The sequence below is a fragment of the Callorhinchus milii genome, unplaced genomic scaffold (assembly GCF_018977255.1).
Source record: "Callorhinchus milii isolate IMCB2004 unplaced genomic scaffold, IMCB_Cmil_1.0 Scaffold25, whole genome shotgun sequence".
NCBI lineage: Eukaryota > Metazoa > Chordata > Chondrichthyes > Chimaeriformes > Callorhinchidae > Callorhinchus > Callorhinchus milii.
Window position 1 is genome coordinate 4005435 of NW_024704766.1, and position 15670 is coordinate 4021104.

The 15670-nt window shown below is 46.2% G+C and overlaps 1 protein-coding gene across 1 annotated transcript in view; it reads right to left on the reverse strand.

Annotated features, from left to right (window-relative positions):
- The window catches only part of LOC103180350 (sorting nexin-19), a gene marked incomplete at its 5' end in the record, with an annotated part of 71403 nt that extends 56729 nt beyond the window's left edge, over positions 1 to 14674 (reverse strand). The window contains 9 exons of the mRNA XM_042343827.1: positions 137 to 266; positions 6934 to 7123; positions 7755 to 7848; positions 8368 to 8498; positions 8997 to 9113; positions 9575 to 9675; positions 11791 to 11929; positions 12587 to 13348; positions 13472 to 14674. Of these exons, the coding sequence (XP_042199761.1) occupies positions 137 to 266; positions 6934 to 7123; positions 7755 to 7848; positions 8368 to 8498; positions 8997 to 9113; positions 9575 to 9675; positions 11791 to 11929; positions 12587 to 13348; positions 13472 to 14674 (2867 nt within the window). The remainder of the gene's footprint in view (positions 1 to 136; positions 267 to 6933; positions 7124 to 7754; positions 7849 to 8367; positions 8499 to 8996; positions 9114 to 9574; positions 9676 to 11790; positions 11930 to 12586; positions 13349 to 13471) is intronic.
- Positions 14675 to 15670: the final 996 nt, after the last annotated feature.

The following is a 15670-nucleotide window of genomic DNA, read 5'->3' on the forward strand; positions in this document are numbered from 1 at the left end:
GTTAGATTTTTCATAGAGACATATCAATGGAATCATGCTGGTATGCACGTAGGTCTCATTACCCTCCCTGTGTGGCTCAGGATGTGTGCCGAGATACCACATGAGCTGGACTGCATATGTAGAGAATTACACCTACCTTTCTAGCAGGGTCCCACACAGAAGCCTTATAACCTTCTGCATATTTTCAGTGCAAAGCCAACTCCAGTGATCCTTCATCAACAAGCACAGAACATCCAGGGCAACATCTGCCAAGGCCATTTCAGAATCTGCCATTCCAGAGAGAAACGAGGAAAATATTATTACCAAGTCTGCAAGGTTTGGTTACAAACATCCCAAGAAACATTATTAAATTGCTCACTCAATCCACAACAGTTTGTGGGACGCAGCTGTGTACAATTGGCTGCCGCGTTTCGCCCACAAAATATACCACAAAAATTCACTTTGTAGTATATTCTGTCAAGCACTTTGAGACGTTTCCAAGACGTGATAAGGCGCTATAGCAAATCAAAGATTATTATTATTACTACTACTACAACATATCCCTGCGATGATCAGAAACTAAGTGAAGATAATCAAGATGACAATTCAAGACAATTGCTTATTGGAAGATCAACTTCATCCATCCTTGGGAGATGTTAAACCGAGGTCCTGTCTGCCGGTCTGTTTAGGTGGACGCTAAGGATTCCAGTGTCTTGCCCAACAATCCGCCAAATAAAATCAGTCAGTGGCTCCACGGCATTTTGTGAAACATTGCTGTGTGCAAATTGACTGCTGCCTTCCCCCACAAAATACACAGTCACACTACTTTACACGATATCCTTTCACGCCCTTTGCGATGTGTTGATGTGATGAAGCACGATGTCAAATGAAAGATTATTATTTGTGTTATGAGGATGATTATTAAATGTGTCACACTTAAGAGTAGGCACATTTACCTAATAAAAACTGAGTAAGCAGTAAAGTATCAAGATTAAAGGTTATATGTACTTTGTGGCTTGTCCTCTGAGCGAGAACCCAATAATCATGATCAAGCTTCCTAAGAATTCCTGGTGCTATGATGACAAAGAATTAAGTCAGGAGACGTTTATTTACAAAAACAGTGTTGAAAGCAAAGTACATCATCGCTTTTAAAAGGCTAACAGACCTTCCTTTTAATGTCTAAAAAGAAAAAATATACTTGACAAAAAAATTCAACATATTTAGGCCATTGCAGATATGCTAAAAGTTATGATCCTTCATATAAGCTGTCATATAACTCCAGAACAGATACCTGACTTAGCACTGGAGGCTCAGTGTGGAAATGTACCCCAGCTTCACTTAAAAGCATAAAGAAAGTTAAAATACAATAATAATCCTTGCATTTGATATAGCGCCTTATCACATCTTCGAGACTTCTGCACAGGATATACTGGAAAGTGAATATTTTTTTGACTGTCAATATACATCTTTACTCTTACTGAAATATATCAAACATGAGCCAGAAAGTTGCCAGAGTCCAAAGTCTATACTGAGGTATTCCGCCTCATTTTTCACGCACAATCTAAGGGCTATGCAATGAAATCCACTCAAAGGCATTTCATTGTTAATTAAGGATAAATTTTTTTTATTAGGTCCTATTAATCTGAAAATGTCACAAACCCCACCTTCAATTTCTTTTCTTTACACCTCTCCTACGGAATACCAGGATTGACGTTTGGTGTACAGAGAATTGCAGACGCACAAAAAAGTGGGCAATTGTTCACTGCTAAACTCCTGCTGTTTCACTTTTTTTTATTACTCATTTTCACAAAAGCTGTGTAGCAGCGACAGACGTCAGCCTACAAGATACAACCGTGTCCAAAGGGTCATAATCTCCAGAATGTCAACGCAAAACTAACTTTTCTAATTATTTTGTTGAGTAATGAAGACTTAAAAGAAAATACTAATCTTGGCAATTTTGTAATGCAGCAAACTGGATTAGACCACATTTACTATCATTTCTTGGCAGCAAAGGAAAATAGCAGGAATCCATCATTTCCTGTTTTGGAAGGAATTTCATTTAACAAACTTTCCGTAAAAGTAGAAATAATAAATAACACTTCGACAAAGTGGGGGTAAATACTTTACGCACATCATTTTGTTTCCAGGTTGCAAGGCTTGTAAACGTAGTACACCACCTCCATCTAGTGGAGAATGACAAGTAAGCTTCAAGGTAGTTTTCTGTCCGTACAATAGGTCAGCAAATTAAAACATGGCAAAGAAAAATGCCATTTGACCCACTCCTTCCTCAGGCCCAGTACCTTCTAACCTCTCATGGACTCTACCCCACCTGTCAAACAAATTCTCCCCTTTGCTCAAACATAACCAGACAAAACATGTACCCATTTCCCTCAATTAACACTGGCATGGCTGTTTGCCATCCTACACCCGATGTTTTCTCCGGAATTAGGTAAGCAGGATGCGGGGAGAGAGAGAGAGAGAGTGTATTCCATTCCAAGAATTTATCTCTGGAATTTACATGGGTAGGTGGGATGCGTGGAATTCTCAGTTGGGTTTGGATACTCATAAGCAACGGTGATGGGTTTCCACACGTGTCACTCGACAACCAGCTGACGCAAAAGAAAACTGACACCACCAGCCATTGGATTGTACCATGTCCTGTCCAGGATTGTATTTGATCAACTTAGTTTACACTTAGGCCCCTGTGTCTATCCAGTTGATTTTGGAAGGAGATAAGCAATAGAACTGCCTTGGCTGAGAATCCGTCTCACAGCTAAACCCATTTCATATCTATTTTCCAGAATATTGACTGTCATTGAAAACTGTTGTGGCGTGCCACTATCTTGTCTCGTTGGCAGTAGGAAAGTCTCAATTTGCAGCCAAATATACCGTAAAGATCAGGGATCAGTCAGTGCTTGTGGAGCTGGAGATCAGTTCCTGACAGGCGGTATGATGGGATAAACACCCCCAGCTTGGGTGCCAAGCCAGTACTGTTAAGCTCCTTGGGACGTCCTCCCAACATGAAATCTAAATTTGTGTTACACTGTAAGATTAAACAAACCAACAGCTGAAATTCTGTGAATCCATTAAGCTGCATGTTCTCGCAATTCTAAAATGGGGTGTTCATATCCAATGCTATGCAATATGGAGGGGGATTTTCAGTTCCACATTACTCTATTCCTGGGAAGAGAGATAACTTTATTCCCAGCAATACAGACACAATATAAAGATAAAGTATAAGAAAGATGAGCTACGTAAAAAACAGACTAGTGAATTTAGTTACTGGAAGTATATAAAAATGAAGCCAGTATTTTTGGATGTACTAGAGCCTAGTGGCAGACATTTATGTTCTAAGTAGCACTTACAATAATGAGCACCCTGAGACAAGTGTTGTTGAGTCCAGCTTTAGAAACTACTGAAGGACAAAATGTTTTCAGATGAGCCATAAATTACTGCCAATATGTATGGAACATGCAGAGGTTAGGGCTTTGAGCAGTTTATCAAGTATCATACGGTAGAATATAAACAAGTAAAACCAAAAGCAATTCCTAAGCAGAACTAAGGAACTTAGACGACGAAAGCTAAATAAAAAATGCGTGCCTTATGGCACTTTGTGCAGCAAACGAGACAGGACCGATTCCAAAAAATAAACTGCTGTAGCGTAATTACACAGAACATTCGCTCCATTAAATGAGCAGACTGAAATGATTTGGCACGTTAGCACACTTTCACTGCAGATTTCAAAGCACGGGGCTGAATAAACTGCATCTGTTTCTGCAATACAGACCTGTTATGGTTCTGAGACTCTACCCCACGTGAAGGGCGCTGTACAATGCAACTTGTTGTTGTTGTCGTGGTAGTACATTCACACATATGAACAAACCAGACTTCGAGAAGCGAGTACTTTCAAGAACTTAGGGAACAGTCAACTGGCACACCTGTTTAAGGATGAACACCAAGTATGGGGAAAGAACAAGAGAATGCAGCTAAATGGATAGCTCTTTCAGAGAGCCATCGCAGGCTATGTGACTTCCTTCTGCTCTGTAAATTTTCATGTATCTATCTCTTTCAATCTCCCTGCATCCCAACCCACCTAGAATATTAGGTGCAGTTTTGGTCTCCTTACTTAAGAAAGGACATCCTCACCTTTGAGGGGCTGCAGCGTAGATTCACTAGGTTGGTTGGTGGGATGAGGGGGTTGACCTATGAGGATAGGTTGGGTAAACTAGGCCTGTATTCTCTAGAATATAGAAGAATTCGAGGTGATCTTATTGAAACCTATAAGATTCTTAAGGGTCTTGACAGGGTAGATGCCGTGAGACTGTTTCCCCTGGTTGGAGAATCTAAAACGAGGGGTTATAGTCTCAAGATTAAGGGTCAGCCTTTTCGAACTGAGTTGAGGAAACATTTCTTCACTCAGAGGGTAATGAATTTGTGGAATTCTCTATCCCAGAGGCTGTGGATGCTCAGTCCTTGTACATATTTAAGGCTGAGATTGATAGATTTCTGAGGATAGAGGGATGAAGGAATATGGGAATAGGGTGGGTAGATGGAATTAGGTTAGAAGATCAGCCATGATCTTATTAATTGGCAGGGCATGCTCGAGGGGCCGAATGGCCTACTTCTTCTCCTACATCTTATGGTCTTATCATATTCCCTCATTATAAACTGTCTTCAAAAGCTTTTCTTTTTTTGAATAGCGATTGCACACGATCGTTAATAGTGTAAACTAGATCAATATTTAGAACAAATGGTAAAATATTTTAGCGTGTCTCATCCCTTGCATACTTCAGTGAGAGAATGCTGAGATCCCAAGGAAACAGAAATAGCTTTTCACCCAAAATATCAGGTAATGCTATCTGTCCTGTGGCCAATTGGTTTCAAACCTTTATAAACATTTATATCAGCTCAACACTTTGGTAGCCCCGTCTAGACCGGATCCATTTGGCTGGTTAAGACAAGTGTTTACTTAATCCTGTTATTGGCATAATCCTATATTTATATATTAATATTCAAACAAAATTCTTCTTGGATGGTACAAGTGTGTATTTCTGGTTTCATTGCTATCATTGTACACATCTGTGGGATGGTTGGCATTCGGAACTGACATTAAGGTCTGAAATCTATATCCAAATGTCAGGCTCGGAGCTGCTCGGCAAGAATCCCTCCATCTAAAGTTCGCCTTTGGATTTCTCAATGGTGAAGTCAGTGTTGTGCTGCAGCCACAGCTGTTATCCATCACCACCACCACCAACAACAACAACTTGTAGCGCCCTCCAGGGTAGCGTCTCAGTAGCATCTCGGAGCGCACCACATCGTTCCTTGCGGGGTGTTTTTTTTAATATTAAAGTACCTCAAACTGCGAATGGCTTCCACAGCGTGCACTGATCCGATTCAGGAAAATAACAATGGATCCAAAATGACACGTGTTAGTTAAGTGTCGATTTGAGATATTGTTCAAACAGGAAGAGAGATGCAATTCAATATACAACTACAACTTGCATATATAATATATATGTGTGTGTGCACACACATATATAGTACCCTTCATGTGGAGAAGGCTCTTGTAGCTCTTAATATAGATTAGGAAGCACAGTAAAAACTTAATAGTAATAATCTACATAATACCAGACAAATGATCCTTTGGAAGAGGGGTGGGCATCAACTTGTGACACTGTCCTTTAGGACTGAATGGAGAAGGGTCCTCTAGTCATCTTTGTTTAGTTTTAATGACAAAGTTCTAGTGCAAGTAGGGTGTGTTCCTCCAGGGAGAGAATGTGCACTCCATTCCAGTCAAAGGAAAACTTGGATGAATAGGTGGCAAGCACATGTGTAACTCTGCCTGGTTTATTCTTTTAACCATTGGTCAAAGTGACCAAAAGACATTTGGAAGAGTTTTACATAAAACACAAAGGGGTTAATAAAGCCAACTATCTACACGCAAAATCAAGCGAGGGGACCTGGGTTTGATTCCCGGGCAGGGCGATACATTGGGCAAGTTTCCTCATTCTGCTTACCTAGCAGTAAGGAGGAACCCGGTTGTTACTTGATTGACAGATCATTTTTCCTGGGGTAATAATTCCTTCAAAACGTTTTTTAAAATAATAAATTGGCCACTCAATCCACAACTGTTTGTGGGACGCTGCTGTCTGTAATTGGCTGCCGGTTTCGCCCACAAAAAATATGCAGTCAATTCATTTTACAGTATATTCTGTGAAGCGCCACGAAACTCCTCGAAGACATGACAAGACGCTATGTCAATTGCAAGGATTATTATTATTACTTATATGCAGTGAAGGACAACCAAGAGCAGATTTGAGTCCTCTCCTGAGGAGAATACCTCAATAGCAAAAAAAGAGAATAAGATCTGAATGGTGTTACTAAATAGGAAGGAATGGTTACCTGATGCCCTGATGCACATTCTGTTGCATGATTCTGAGTTAGATAATGGCTGCTTTTTTTAAAAAAAAAACTAAAAAAAAAACCTCTGGCTTAAATTCTTATTTACTAAAAAACACAAGCTCCCTCCTGGCACCGAAACTCTCAGACATTCCAGTCTGAAGCAAAAATATTATTAACCATGTCCGCTGCCAAGGTTTAAAAGAACCAGAGAAACTCCTCAGCTACAACACCTAACTGTTCAGAATTAATTAAAAGTACACTCCTTTGGGCATTCTTCTGGGAGTACGTCAAACTCCCTGTTTGTTGAACGTGATCCATGATATAAAACAAAATGCATAGGCACCCCACATTCTTACAATAATGTTTTGATTAACTTTCTAAAAATGTGACCATTTGTTACAGCTGACATTTGCACTCGTCAGTGAAGCACTGACAGTGGCAATCAAAGCGTCCGTAAACGACTCAACGCGATCTGAATAGAATTGGTATAAATTCAATTCAAAATCCGATTGGAAGGACGAGATTTACCTCTTGCGTTTTGCACTTGCGTACCTGAATTGAAATTCCGGTCAAAAGATGGTGAAGGAACGATCTGCGGTCTCTTGGCTGAAACCTCTCCTTCTACGTTGATCTCCTCTTTGGTCCCTTTTACCCCCGCGCTTGTCTGCATTCTCTCCAGCAGCCTCTCTTGCTCCAAAATGAAATCCTCCATCCCCGCTAAGCAAAGGCCCTCTGATGGCAACTGAGGGAAAGGGAAAACAGTTGCATAATAATAATGAAGGTAACGAAAATTCAAGCATATTCACTCGACCATTCAGCCTACCAACCACCAACAGGCAGTTAAGTTAGTGAGATCATAACCCAGACAAAAAATAACACATCGTCAATTCAACACATTTGCAAAGCCACAGCTCCCACTGCTCTTTCAAGATTCTTTTGGAATCTCTGAAAAACGACAGCACATTCACCTGCAAGATACAGTTACTATAATTTATAGTAAAATCCTGTGAAGTGCTCTGAGCCCTCTTCCTGACATGAAAGGGGCTATATTTATTAATCATTGATGTTAATTCACCCCAAAATACAGTCAGTATATTCTGTGAAGCGCTTTGAGATGTCTCCACGACACGATATATTAAATGCAAGGATTATTATCATCAATTCGGGGGTGGTCAAATGTAAAGTCACACACACTTCGTAAATAAATGCAAAGCAGCTTGGAACTGCAATGGCTCTGGACACATTAAGTACCGGCTTTTGAACAGGATTTGATCGGATCTAATAAACAGCCTCTGTTGTATACCATGTCGAGCAAAACGTTTCTATTGTTCCAGACTTCAAACGGAAACAAGACAAAAATACCGGTTACTTACGCGATTCTCATTGAAGCAATAGGTGACTTTTGCTTGAATATCAGCAACACTCAGGACTGGTGCAATCTTACTGGATGAAAACCTTAGACGAGATCTGCAGAAACAAGACGAGGATCAACAGGTACAGGGGGAAACACACTGAGGAACAGCAAAGTATTGTGTTCTGCATCCATCCTGTTTAAAGCTCTCCTTTACACCTCATGCTGACCTCTAAAAGCACAGTTCATAGTTGCTTCACCAGGCTCGACCGTAGCACGCAATACAATTTCCATACTGAATTAATAAAATAATTTGTTTGCCTACAAAACCACACAGCCACTACCCTTTACAGTACAATCAGATTGTTACTGCATAGAAAGGGCACCTACATTCAAGGGCACCCTTGTCTTCAAGAAGAATGGTCGCACAAGTAATGTACTGGGAACAGCCCGTAGCTGCCATACAGTACAAAATGACATTTGTCTAGCGACTTTCACGTCGGGAGGACGTCCCAAGTACACCAGTCTTCAGGAGTGTGGAAAAGGGGGGAGAATATTGTACTCCCACAACAACTTGCATTTATACTTTTACACACTGAAATGTTATTTTAACAATGTTTTCATTTAAGACTCACTTGGTCGTTTTTTTTCCGTCTGACTGAGATTTTCCATCCACCTCGCACTCTCCCACCTCCTCTGTAGGGCTCTGGGGTTCTGCTCGGGGGAATGCAGTCTTCAGTGTATCCACAATCACACTAACCACAATCTGCAAGAGGTCACATCTCTCCACAGTTACTCCCCTTAGCCCTGTTATCCGCCATAAACCTTCTTGACGGCTTGAGTAAAAGATGTTAGGTTTGTCCAATGTCCAGGAAGCAATATAATAAAAAATTGTGGAGATTTTTAGAACTGTCATAAATTTTTTATTAAATGTTTTTTTAAAAAAAACTAAGCATCATTTAATTAGTCAGAATATTACCACTACAGCTTTACGGTCCATTAAGGTGAAGTAGTGAAATATGCACTACATTTTATTTTCACATTTAAAAGAATAACAACCTTAGAAGTTTCTGCAGCAAGGGAACATTCAGGGAGACCGATTGATACTGAACAAAATAGTTGTTTTTAAAAAAATTAAGTTATTTTTAAACAGGTTGGTCAATTTTAATCCAGTTCAAAGCACCTAACCAGTTACGGAATCTAAAACAATCATCACTTGGTTACCATCCATTGACAGCAGTCAAAATCCCACTTCTCCCCTTACCTTGTCAATCCGGGATACGATTGATTTCTTCACAAAAGCGATCCTGGCATCAGTGTTCAGAGCTAGAAACTCCTGCATTTCTTCACAGTTTGCACTTTCAGGAATTGCGCATAATTGCTGCGCAGAAAAAAAATACAAGGTTAGTTATTGGTTCTGAAAAGAAGCTTCACTGGCAAAAAAGTTCAATGAAACGAAAATAGGGCCTACCCTGTACCTATGATCGCTTATAAACAAAAAAGCAATATTTTTGTTAAAGCTCTACAAACGGGATGCCACAGAAAGTCAACGGAAATAGATCACGTGTAAATGCTGTTCTGTTTACGTAAAGGGATGGAAGACGTAGATTAGCAAGTACAGAACTATATACGTAAAACAATATTTGGAATTTCCAGGTATAGGTTAGATGCATGGAACGCTCAGTTTGGTTTGGATGCTCTGAAGCACGGTGATGGGTTTCCTCATGTGTCAAGGACACCCGGCTGACCCCCAAAAAACCGTAGTGAGAGAGAAGCTGACTGCTCTATCAACCATCACACAGGGAAGTGATCAACTGCAGTCGTGCACCACTTTCCTCTCACCTTAAGAAAGGACTCGAGAAGGCTTTTCCGAGCCTCAACTTTGTCACTATCCATGTTTCCAAAAGGCAAGTCTGGAAAGAGCTTCTTTGGTCCCTTCACATCTGGAATCAAAGAAGAGTTTATGAGAACATCGAGTAAACATCTGGAGTTTTGAAAAAATATTATTGGGACAAACAGTTTGTCCACAAAACACAGACTTCGCAGCAGGGTTATCTGATACGTTAAGACACAAGCCACATGTGGTGGATTGGGAATCCAGATGTGGCAAAACCGCATTTTTGATTAGTAAATAAAAAGTGAGTAATGGACGCATTGGTTGGGCACGTGATCTCATTACTTATATTCGAATGGCATGTGTGTGTGTACTTTGACCTTCTTGTTGGTAAAATGGAATGACGAAAAGCAGAATGTGCAAGTGTTTTTTGATCATTGTGTGTGCTTTACTTCCTTGACACTGTGCGCAATTGGCTGCCGTGTTTCGCCCACAAATACACAGTCAATTCACTTTACAGCACATTCTGTGAAGCGCTTTGAGACGTCTAGAAGACGTAAAAAGCACTACATCAAAATGCAAGGATTATTATTATTATTATTGCCGACTGCTTATTAGTCATCTGCTAAAATGGTGTGAAACACGGGTGAAAACACTGGATTTCAGCACCATGGAAAACACCGCCAATATTGTAAAGCTAGGGGAGCTATCAATTATGGTTAGCCCAATCAATCGGAATAATAATAACTAATAACGCTTGATATAGAATAACAACTCCATGCCTCCACACATCCCCTTTCACCTTATGGAAGCCACCTAATATCACAATGAGATTTGCTTTGCAACGAAGTGGGAAGACCGTCAATGCAGTTTGTGAAAGAAAGGCTGATGGTGAAAGCTTTTACATTAAGGCAGAGAAGTTGCAGCACTTAACGGTCTTACAATAAAACCCTCATCCAAAGGCAATTAAGGATGTTTTGAGGTAAATTCTTTTATCTTTTGAATCCAAATCACAGCAAAAATAAACAAAGAAGGAAAACATGAAATACTTGTCACGAGAATAATAACATTGATTAATTATAAATAAAAGGGACAAGAATGCTGGCAAAACATTTACACGTTTATTCAGCTGCTGCCTTGTGCTTTGCGGAAAGTTGCAGAAAATATTTTGATTGTGATCAAGTGCATTCAGTCTACCAGATCAAAGTACTATCTTTTTGCTGGAACAGGTGTTTCGGTGAAAATAAACTGACCGCTTTATAAACTTGCTGAACCGAATGGGAGCAACGATCAGGTGGGCTTGGGGACGTGAGCAAAGCTAAGCCACAACCTTGAGTTCAACTGAAAATGCTGAGAAATCCATAGATTTCTACTGGTTCAGTATATCCTGGCCAATCATCCTCCATGTTAAAGAAAAAATCCTCATGCACTTCATGGCTGTTTGTGGGATATTGCATCTACAAACCGTCTACAAATACACAGTCACTACCCTTGACAGCAAAGAATTGTGAAGCACTTCACACCTTTCAATCTGGCAAAGCGCTGTATCAAATGCAAAGATTGTTACTGTGGTTATGAAGTGGATTTTTATTTGATTCAATAAATCGCAGGTTGCGCGAAAAACAGCCACGGTTACACTGTCCTGCTGAATATTCCCGCTGAAACTCACTGTCTGGCTTACACCTGGACAACAGCCACTTAAGTAAGGTACCAGAGGATAGCTGTTAGCATCTGGAGGAGAGGAACAAACAGGGCAGGCAAGTAAATATGATAATTTCAAAAAAAAATGCGAACGGCCATTAGAGCAGTGGCGGGTAAAGGGGCACCGATTCGATTTCACGCTCAGGATTATGAAATAACGGGTTTCCTATCTCAGTCTGGCAGGCATCAAACACAAGTCGGACTCTTCTCCTCAGGGAAGGAGAGAGAAATAAACGGGAAAAATGCTAAGGCCTTCCGCAGAAAGAGACCAGTCGAGGCCACGGAGCAACTTCCCTGTGCACACTCTTGGCTTGAGAACGGTGCAAAGCCTTACAACACGCAATAATAACCCTTGCGTTTGATCCAGCGCCTCGTCCCGTCTTCAAGACGTCTCAAAGCGCGTCGCTGAGTATAGCGCAAAGGGAACGGACCGTAATGTTTTGGGGGCCAAAGACGCGGGCGGGCACGTCGTACCTAAGACGCGACGGGGGTAGGGGGGGGGGGAAAAAAACAAAATCCTTACTTTTGATGAGTTTGCGCAGTTCCGTCTTCTCCTCCAGTCTGGTCTGCAGGTTCAGGAACTCGCTGTAGCGTCGGTTCACAGTGTGGTAAGCCACCTGCTGGAGCGTTCCAGGGTGATCCGTGTCCAGTGCAGTTTCGTACTGCGGAGGCCAGAACAGATAAGAGGCGATTCCCAACCACGTACAACCAACCAAAGGGACCATCTCGGACGCCTACCAAAAAGACCAGCTAGGACTGACGATCCCCCCCACCCCACCCGTGCCCCGGCTCACAGAGACCAGAGCCTCCGTCTTGCTCCTCCTCACCTTACCAGTCTTCCAGTCTCGTAATCATCCGACCTTCCTCTTCGTCTATGCCTACGGTCGACTCCCCTCTCTTACCGGCTCGGCGTCTAGATCTGCCGCTAATAAGCGCTCCGAGATGCTGCCCTGGGCGAAGGGCGCTACGTAAACGCAAGATGCTGTTGTTCAAGGCATTTGTACCCTTTTTTTTGGACACGCACCAAAAAAAAAACGCACAACTCTATGCTTAAAGAGTATCCGAACCTGAGTTCGGGAGCTCTCTCGATTCCAGGCAAGACTTCCCCGGATCCCAAATTTCATTTTGTCTGGAATGGAGCGAGCACTCTCTTTCGCTCCACAAATACGCAGCCGCAAACACTTCACAGTAAAATCCTGTGAATCGCTTTTGAGTCAGCTCGGCGATGTGATAAGGGCCCCATAACAATGCAAAGATTACTGTTATATATTATAATTGCGTATTCAATAGCGAGCTGTTCCACCACGGCAACAACTTGCCTTAATAGTGTAGAGAGTGTAAGGGTGTGACCCTCCGCCTCTGTGTTCCTTTGCTGTGATGGTTCCACAAATTCTCAAGTTCTGAATGACCACAGGCGTATCAGGGCTGCAAAGTGGGTCAAAGGCGTACGTGGGCAGATTCAGTCCCGTGGGCGAGGAGGTATGTGCGAGTTCTGCGGAATGGACGTCCAAGGAGTTACTGGTGGGACTGTCTGATGGAACGCACTCCTTTTCCTGAAACGACTGCTGTCGCGAAAGAATCCGGATGGTCTCGTGGGCCAATACGGTGGAAGAAGCTGCCAACTTGGAAAAGATTTCATCCTTCCCGTCCTCGTCGGACGCATTCTCAAACCCCACGGACTCCGGGTTCTGGTCAAACGATGGCGCGCTCGCGGCGTCCGTGTCCGAAACGGTTAATTGACCAGCGGTGGTCAGCTCATCTCCGCCTCCATCATCTGCCGTCTCCAAAGGCTGAGACAGTCCGGTGGGCGCCAGCCTCTCCGCAAGAGTTTCTTCGGCCGTCGGCGGCGCCGTAGAATCGGCGGAGTCCTTCCTCGCGTCCGAAAAGGGGGGAGAGTCGTCGGGGTCGTACTCCTCGCACGAATAGAACAAGGTCAACTTATCCGGCCTCTGCCGGTAATCGCCGGCCCCGTCCCCGACGGGCTCCCCGTGGCCGCCCGCGTTGGGCCCCCCTCCGGGCGAGCAGCTCGGCAAGTCTGCGGGCTTGGGGGTGGGTGTCCTTTCGCGGACGGCGTACCCTCCCTCGGGGATCAACGGCAAGGAGGCGGGCACCTCTGGCCGGGCAAGGCGGCGGCGGCGGCTGCTGGGGTGGTTGCCGTTGTTGTTGTTGTTGTTGATGTTTTTGTGGGTGTTGTTGTTGTGGACGGTGATCCTGTTGTCGGTGTGGCGGTGGTGGGGTGGTTGTTGTTGTTGTTGCTGCTGCCGTTGCGGTTGCGGCTGTTGTTGTTGTCGCTCCGGTTGAGGAAGAAGACGCCGGTGGTGCTGTGGCGGCGGCGGCTCCTGCGATGATGACGACGAAGATGACGACGACGAAGAGGGCGGCGGTTGTTGTTGTTGTTGTCGTCGCTCCGGTTGAAGAAGGCGACGATGCTGCTGTTGCGGCGGTTGCTCCTGCGACGACGACGACGATGATGAAGATGATGATGGCGGGGGTGGTGGTGGTTGTTGCTGCTGCTCTCCTCCTCCTCCTCCTCCTCCCCCCCCACCCCGCACGCCTTTACCCCTCTTGGCCGCCATGCCCACGATGGCGCTGTTGAGGCAGTCGGGGTCGCTCAGTTTGCCGACCAGGGGCAGGAAGACGTTGCAGGCCAACAGCTCGCGCACCAGCAGGCGGCCCGTGCGGCTGCGCAGCTGCGGCGCCGGCACCAGCGCGCGCAGCAGCAGCTCGACCGTGGCCCGCGCGCGGGGCAGCTCGGCCGCCGGGCCGCCGACCGCGGCCTCGTGAGGCGGCTGCGGGTCCAGCCGCCCGGCCGCTCCCAGGTAGGCCCGCCAGACCGCCTCGGTGTCTCCCGCCGACCCGGCCCGCCCGACCGCCGCCGCGTAGCGCTCCAGGTGGCGCCCGCACAGCCGCAGGGCTCCCCCGGCCACGGCCTTGCCGTCGGCCCGCCCGGCGCGGGCCTGCAGCTCGAGCGCGGCCGCCCGCAGGGCCTCGCGCACCTCGCGCTCGAAGCCCGGCTCGCGGCTCACCGCCCGGCGGTACCACGAGCTGACGAAGTCGCGGACGATCTTGCCCAGCGTGGCCTGGATCTCGGCCGACAGGAGGGAGGAGGCCGCCCCCTCGGACCCGGCCGCCGCCGCCGCCGCCCCTCCTCCCCGCGCCTCCAGCCGGATGAACCTCTCCAGGTGGACCGGGCTCCCGGCCCCCAGCACCAGCTGAGCGCCCAGCCAGCCGCCCAGCAGCGCCACCAGCAGCCAAGCGCCCAGCAGCCAGACGTTGAGCAGCAGCTGCTGCAGGAGGAGGCCGGTCAGCAGCAGGGCCCCGAGGCCCAGCCACTTGCTGGGCCCGGTGCTGGGCCCTCCTCGCCCGCCGACGCCGCCGCTCTCTCCCGCTCCGCCGCCCGCAGCATCTCAGCTCCTGCAGCCGGTCTCTCCCTCCCCACACCCCGCTCCAGAGCTCGGCCGATTCCCGACCCCGGTTCTGTTTACATCCCGACGGGCATCAAGGTCACACACACACAAAACACACGGGGGAAGGAAAAGGCGCAGCAGCAGCGCCACCTGCCGCCCGGGAGGAGCTCACTGACTGACACTCACGAGTGGGAAGGAGTCACTGTGACGAGCCCGTTGAGGGGAGGAGCCTCTAGGAGGAGGAGGGGCTTGTTGAGCATTGGAGCCTCGAGGGTGAGGGGCTCGTTGAGGGGAGGAGCCTCTAGGAGGAGGGGCTTGTTGAAGGGAGGAGCCTCTAGGAGGAGGAGGGGCTCATTGAGGGGAGGAGGAGGGGCTTGTTGAGCGTTGGAGCCTCTAGGGTGAGAGGCTCGTTGAGGGGAGGAGCTTTGGGGAGGAGGGGCTCGTTAAGAGTGGGGGGTGGGGGAGTCACTGGGCAGAGGAGATCATTTAGATGAGTCCACTGGGGGGGAGGAGATCTCCATAGGGGGGGGGGCCTCTTGGGGGAGGGACTTATTCAGAGTCATTGAGGGGAGGAGCTCCTTAACATCAACAACGACAAAATTGCATTTGTAGAGAGCGCCTTTCACGTCGGGAGGACGTCCCAAGGCGCTGGACAGTCGGGGGTCAGGACCTGAGCATGGGGTAGGGGTGAGGGAAGGCGGAGAGGTGAGAGGAAGACCAAAGGCACGATCGAAGAGAAGGGTCTTCAGACCGGCCTTGAAGGAGACGAGGGAGGAGAAGGGACTGTGGGATGGAGTTCCAGAGTGTGGGGGCAGAGAGGCTGAAAGCCCGACCACCAATGGTAGGGCGGGAGACATGGAGCAGGTCGGAGCCCGATGAATGGAGGGAGCGGCAGGTTGGTAGGGAATCAGCTCAGAGAGGTAGGAGGGGGCAAGGCCATGGATGGCTTTGAAAATGAGGACGAGGATCTTGAATTCGATCCTCTGGGGGATGGGG